The 6,429-nt window shown below is 43.6% G+C and overlaps 1 protein-coding gene across 1 annotated transcript; it reads right to left on the bottom strand.

Annotated features, from left to right (window-relative positions):
- Window positions 1–4,068: 4,068 nt before the first annotated feature.
- ier3 (immediate early response 3) lies at window positions 4,069–5,239 on the bottom strand. Its single transcript, XM_087173356.1, has one exon. The coding sequence runs from the start codon at window positions 5,121–5,123 to the stop codon at window positions 4,539–4,541; it is 585 nt and encodes a 194-aa protein (XP_087029482.1). The 5' UTR covers window positions 5,124–5,239; the 3' UTR covers window positions 4,069–4,538.
- Window positions 5,240–6,429: the final 1,190 nt, after the last annotated feature.

The following is a 6,429-nucleotide window of genomic DNA, read 5'->3' as shown; positions in this document are numbered from 1 at the left end:
TGTGTGTGTGTGTGTGTGTGTGTGTGTGTGTGTGTGTGTGTGTGTGTGTGTGTGTGGGCGGCGGACGACCACAGCTTCCGATTAGTAATTGGTTGATGACACAAACATCGTCACAACATCACAATTTTTCTTTCATACAAAAACATTTCAAGTGTTTTCTACTGCAGCTGTTTTTTTACTGTTTGTTATATATTTATTTCATATGTGCTGTGTTTGTGTGTGTGTGTGTGTGTGTGTGTGTGTGATGTTGTTGACGGTGTTATCACAGTGTGGGTGAACCTCCACAGATGCAGCTTGTTAGTCAGACGGTTCACAGTCAGTGGAACAAGATGAAAAACCCCAGCAACAACAACAACAACAGCAGCAACAGGTCACAGTGACAAAGCACCTGAAAAGACTCTGTGGCTTCATGAACAACATGAAAAGCTCTCGTGTGTGTTGAAATGTGTAACCACAGGTTTCACTTCATGTTTCTTATACATTACATCATCTTACAAACGATTCTGGAGCCTCATGATCTGAATATATAACGCAAGGTTATAAACTGTATGTACAGATAATAACAGATTTTCATGTGGTATGTAAAATATATTACATTCATTTTTGTCAGTGACATTAGCAGGTTAATGTGCACATTTAAGTAAACAGCTGCTAAGGCTAATTTTAGCTATTTAGTAATAGCAAAACTCACAAATAGCTCTTATTGTCAATTAGTGGTTAATGAGCTTTTAATGGATCCTTCAGTTTATTAATCTGCTTTTTTCTTAAAGTAAAAGATGTGTATAAGAGACAGGTGTGACTGGGTTGACGTAATTTATAGTATTTTTCCACCACATGGACGAACTCCGCTCCACTCTCTCACTTCAAGTCTTTTCCCTGAACACAGTTTCCCCTCGATGTGGCGTCGTTACAAAACAACAGAGAAACGTCTGCTCCTCCTCAGATGACCTTGTGGTTTTACAGGTTTCTGTAGTAAAAGCGAAGACGATTCTCTCCGAGGAATCAGTGTTTTCACATTACTTTGATAATGAACTTTATTTATTAAGCACTTTTCCTCACAAGGTTACAATGTGCTTTACAGAAAGAGGGGGAATTAAAAAAAAACAAATCATAAACAGAGGGAAGTAGATATATATATGTAAATTAAACATACCATGTTTTAGCGGTTTCTGTAGTAAAAGTATGGACTCTCTATGGTTGACTCTCGGAAATTAGTAGTCTGCAATCTTTTCACACTATCTTTAAACACTTTATCTTTTTCTCGTCTTATCTACCACTCATTCACACACTTTTATCAACACATTCAGCGTTATCTTACCACACACACAAACACACACACCAGTGTTACGTCTGGGGCAATCTGGGGTTCAGTATGTTGCTCAAGGACGCTTCGCAACCTGACCGGAAGAACCAGAATTCAAAACAACGACCTTCCGATTAGTGGACGACCTGCTCCACCTCCTGAGCCACAGCCGCTCTCCTAGCGTCGAGTCGAGTCGAGTCGGGTCGAGTCGAGTCGAGTCGAGTCGAGTCGAGCTGGTGCCATGAAGAGGAAAACGACTGTTAGCTGATTGTAAGTTTTGGACATGCACCTCCACGACACAAGATCAACTGACATGTCAGAAAAGACAGTGGTCAGCTCACTGGGTAAATCTGAAGAGGTACTCAACAGACAAACAAACAGACACACAAACAAACAAACAGACAAACAAACAAACAAAAAGACAAAACAGACAAATAAACAGACACACAACAAACAGGCAAACAAACAAACAAACAAACAAACAGACAAACAAACAGACAGACAAACAAACAAACAAACGAACAAATAGACAAACAAACAAACAAAAAGACAAACAAACAAACAAAAAGACAAAACAGACAAACAAACAGACAGACAGACAGACAGACAGACAGACAAACAAACAAACGAACAAACAAAAAGTCAAACAAACAAACAAACAAACAGACGAACTTCAGGCCCTCATGTCGAGCAGCAGAGCATTTGGAGTTTTAATAAAAAGCTTTCACTGGTTTCGTGGCTCAAGAGATTTCAACCAGCAACGTCTGACCTTGATATACACTCATCTACAGCTGTGACCTGATTGGCCACTTGGCACAGCAGGTGGGAGATAATGAGCTCCATTCAGGAAGTCCTGAACGTGTTAAAATAATTCCTGATCGATTTTGATAGAATTGAACGCTCTGCTGAAAACAGGAGCATAAAACGTCCTGTGATGAAGATGTGAACAGGTCATGGCTCTGGTTCTGTCTGACGTCAGTGTAAACAGACGGTGGCGTCCTGCAGGTGGAACCACGCAGCAGGAAGCAGCGCTCGTGTTTACCTGAGCTCCGGCTTTAAATAAACTGTTGTTGATGATCCGTTCAGGTTGGACTGTTCCAGGCTCACGGTCATCAGACTCACTGTCTCCACAGCCTCACCACTGACAGAGAGGACACCTGTGTTATGGTCACCTGACATGCAGACGTGACACTCAGGTACCTGTTCCTCTCACCTTCACCTGAAACCAAACCACGCAGGGGGAAACACATCTCAATGTGGAAACAAAGGTGGGATAACAAGGCAACATCTCTTTTAGAAAGAGGCTTCTGATTGGCTGTTGAGCTCACTGTGACGTCATGATGTTACATCGTCGTGTCGGAGGATTAAAATCTGCTCTTGGTCTCAGATTTTTTGGACTCTGTTCACGATGTAAACGTGTGAATGAATCCAATGTTCAGATTTAATCACCTGATCTGATCGTTATCAGATCTGGGATCCAAACATAACAAACTAATAACAGAAACCATCAGGGTTCATTCCTGTTCACATGGAAGATGTGTGTCACACGTGCAGAACACTCAGTGTCCCCCACCCCATACATGTCATACCTGTCCCATTACCTGTCCAGGTGTACGTGAGGGGCACATGGTGATACCCACATGGAAACATCAACATCAACAGGCTTCCCCAGAATCCCTGTGGTGACGGTCGCCCTCAGTCATCGGGCGGGAAAACAGCAGCATGATCTCATGGAAACACGACACCTCTGACGATGAGGTAATGAGGTGAATAACCTCCCTATAGGCTGGAGCGTCAAGACGAGCTGCTGTGCATTAATCATTAGAATAACAGAGCAGTCTGCAGCGTTGTCTCGTTACTCATCAGTGGATGAAGCTGTGATGTAATCTGACGCTGCAGCAGCTCCACGCTGACGGCCTCCTGACTCAGCCCTGCTTTCATAGCACAGTAAAAAATGAAAGTGAGTGTGGAGGAATGTTTTCCTCACAGTCTGCAGAATCGCTGACGCTGAAATCCCAAATATCCCTCAACATGTGGACAGAGTCTGTCCGTCAGGAGCAGAGCCGTGAGCTTTAACCTGCTGCTACAACTGGCCCGGTCTCTCCTCCAGATGTTGAACCAGCTGCAGGGATTTAACACCAGAGTGTCAGTGAGGTCCAGTCTGACTCAGAGTCCTGATCCAGTTCATCACAAAGGTTCAGGGTCAGGAGGTCAGGACTCTGCAGAGTGGTCAGGTTCTCCCACAGCAAACTGGGAACAGTACTTCCTTCATTGTGAAGGGATGCTGCATGAGACTGCTCATTTAAAACACCCTGAACTTATATTAACTGAAATATACTTATATATTTGTGTGTGTACATAAAGTAAAAATTTAAATAACTTTCTCATTTTGAGGTTGAATTTTCTTTTTCCTTCACAAACTCTTTTCTGAGTCAGATCATGTTTCAGAATCAACGTTGCCTCAATGTTTCTGCATTAAAGCAACTTTCTGCAGCGCTGCTGCAAAGCTCAGTTAAAGTGTCGACCTGCGTGTCATTTAAAGTCTTTGTCTGTTTCTTTGATGCTTTTAGTAAAGATTCATATTCCAAACAGAAGAAAACCATGTGTTGTCTGTGGAAGTTACTGTTGTGATGTAGTGTTTGATCCTGAATGATGAGAACTGAGTTAAAGCTTGAAGATGATGCAGATTCTCGCCTGTGATCAGGTGCAAACTAAATATACATAAGAAATAAACCATGTTCAGCAAAGAGGACAGAGACAGGAAGTTTCTTTTAGACATTTTTTTATTAAAATTATTATTAAATAAATAGTAAATAATAGAATAAATAACTAAATAACACATTACACAACAACAGTGTCAGTTTGAGCTGGTTGGCCTACATCAGTGACAGTTTTCAGTGACAACACTGAACTTGTAAAACGTCCAGTTCAGGCCTAAGTGCAGTAAGTGTCTATGTGGAGTCACACAGAAAAGTTCAAGTGTTCTTGATTTCAAGTTTCAGGGTTTTTTTTTTTTCATGTCTTTCAAGTGTCCGTTCCAGACTGCGTCCTCCTCTGCTCTGAGGGGGACTGCTGGCAGGATGAGGCCGGCGCATGGAGCTCCCTCCCCGGCTGCGCCGCGCAGGGCGCACCGCTGTTCTCCAGAATCAAGTCAGGATCAACTCCAGCTCGGTTCAGTTCTGATCCCAGGAGCCCAGACTCGGGCGGTTCGTGGGTAAACCAGTCCCGGGAGTCTTTAGTTGTCGCTGCCCAGCCTGTGGTAGACCAGCAGAGCCACCATGTAGCCGTTCCCGGCGGTGCTCTGCTCGAAGGAGCGGCTGCTGTCTGACTCCTGGCCGGGCGTGGGACAGGTGGTGTTGGGGTCTGTGGATGAGCTGTTGTCCTCACAGCTGCTCGCGGCTGCGGACAGGAGCTCGGAGGAGGCGCTGAGCTGTGTGAGCTGCCTCGCCTGCTCCTCCGCGGACTGGAAGGCGAACCCCTGGTAGTCTCCGATCGGGCTCTCTGCGCTGCTCAGCGGGGTGTCGGCGCAGGGCTCCTCGGTGTAGATCTGCCACAGCACCACCATGCACAGGATGACCAGCCAGCGCTTGGCCTGGCTCTTCTCCGGTGGCGGGAGATGCATGCGGACTTTAGCTGGGTACATGACCCGGGTGCAGCGCTTCTTCGGCCGAATGGGCACGTAGGAGCGCACGGCGGTGGCCTGAGCCGGTATCCGCTCGAAGGTGAAGACCTCCGGCTGCGTGCTGCGCGTCGCCATCCTGGAGAAGCCGAAGCTCTCCTGCTGAACCGTCAGAGTGACGCTGTTTGACCGTGAGTACATGTTCTTTGACTTTCGCGTCTCTTTGTTTCTCTGGATTTAGTCTGAAGCTCTGTTTCTCTGCCGGAGCTCTCAGTCAGTCAGATAAGTGAGAAGCAGCTGAGGACTCAGGTTTTATATCTTCTAGTTCAGGTGGTGTTTTTTGTAGAGCCGCCCATGCACAGCAGGCCACTCCCTGACGCTCAGCCGTGTTGCTCAAGAGGGAAAATCCTAAAAGAATTTGCATATTTTTGTAGGTTTTGCGGCAGCAGCTGCAATCAGGCCGCAGAGAAGAGCTGAGTCATCAGCTGCTGAGATAATCACACACACATTAAATAAACTAACTCCAATTACTATCTACTTGTATATCCAGATTTATAAAGCTGTGCGTTTTAAACAAGATCAAGTTTAATAAAATGCACGTATGAAAAAGTTGAATTTACTCTTTATTATGAATATGATTATAGATTAAAAGCTGCTCTAAGATTTTATTTAATGTAAGTTAAAAAATAAAGTTTTGTTCTGGAAACATTCATTTCAGTTTTAGTTCAAATGTCTTTTCACTGTTTGTCATTCTGCTTCTCTACTTTTATTAAATATATATTAAAGTTTGTAGAATTTTGAACTGAACCTCAAACACAACATTTCAATTTAGTTGCATTTGCACATTATATTCAATTGTTAAAGGGACTCAAAACCTTTAGTTTCCAGACATTTTATTTAATGTAAATAAAAAAAAATAAAGTTTTGTTCTGGAAACATGAATTAAAAGACTCTTTATTTCCTCCTGGTGCTTGTAACATCCCCTTCACATGATACTCACATGGTGGACGGAGAAGGTTTCAGTTTACTGTAAATACAATGGGCTCATGTCAGAGTTACTCTGCTGGAATCTTCCCCTCAGTGGCTTGTTTTATTTTTCAGATTGAACTGCAAACATGAGCTGAAACCTGGCAGGAACAAAAGAATGAATGAATGACTGACTGAATGAGTGTCTATTAAAACAGGCTGAATGACTTTTGATTTTTCACCTGCAGGCAGATGTTGGATGTGTCATTACAATGATGTAAAATTGCAAATACGGCGAAATCAAAATTAATCTCCCTGCCAGATCTGATGTGATGATGTGAAGGTGCCAAGTTTCAAAATGATCTGGAGCGGTGACAAAAGCATGGCGCCAAATCTGGACCCAACACACTGAGATCAGACTGAAGCAGAACAATGAGAGGGGAAATCACTGGTCTCCTCATATGATGTGAAAATCTTTTCCAACAAGCTGCTTAGAACATAAAACCAAAGTCCAGTTACTATGAACATGAGGAGGAATGAT

Source organism: Seriola lalandi, unplaced genomic scaffold (assembly GCF_002814215.2).
Source record: "Seriola lalandi dorsalis isolate HSWRI2012SDOR001 ecotype SW California unplaced genomic scaffold, Sedor1 jcf7180002054184, whole genome shotgun sequence".
Taxonomy (NCBI): domain Eukaryota; kingdom Metazoa; phylum Chordata; class Actinopteri; order Carangiformes; family Carangidae; genus Seriola; species Seriola lalandi.
The sequence above is the reverse complement of the archived record's forward strand: the minus strand, read 5'-3'. Positions and strand labels throughout refer to the sequence as shown.

Coding starts and splice junctions, on each gene's coding strand:
- ier3 (XM_087173356.1), bottom strand. CDS start 5,123: ATGTACTCACGGTCAAACAGCGTCACTCTGACGGTTCAGCAGGAGAGC.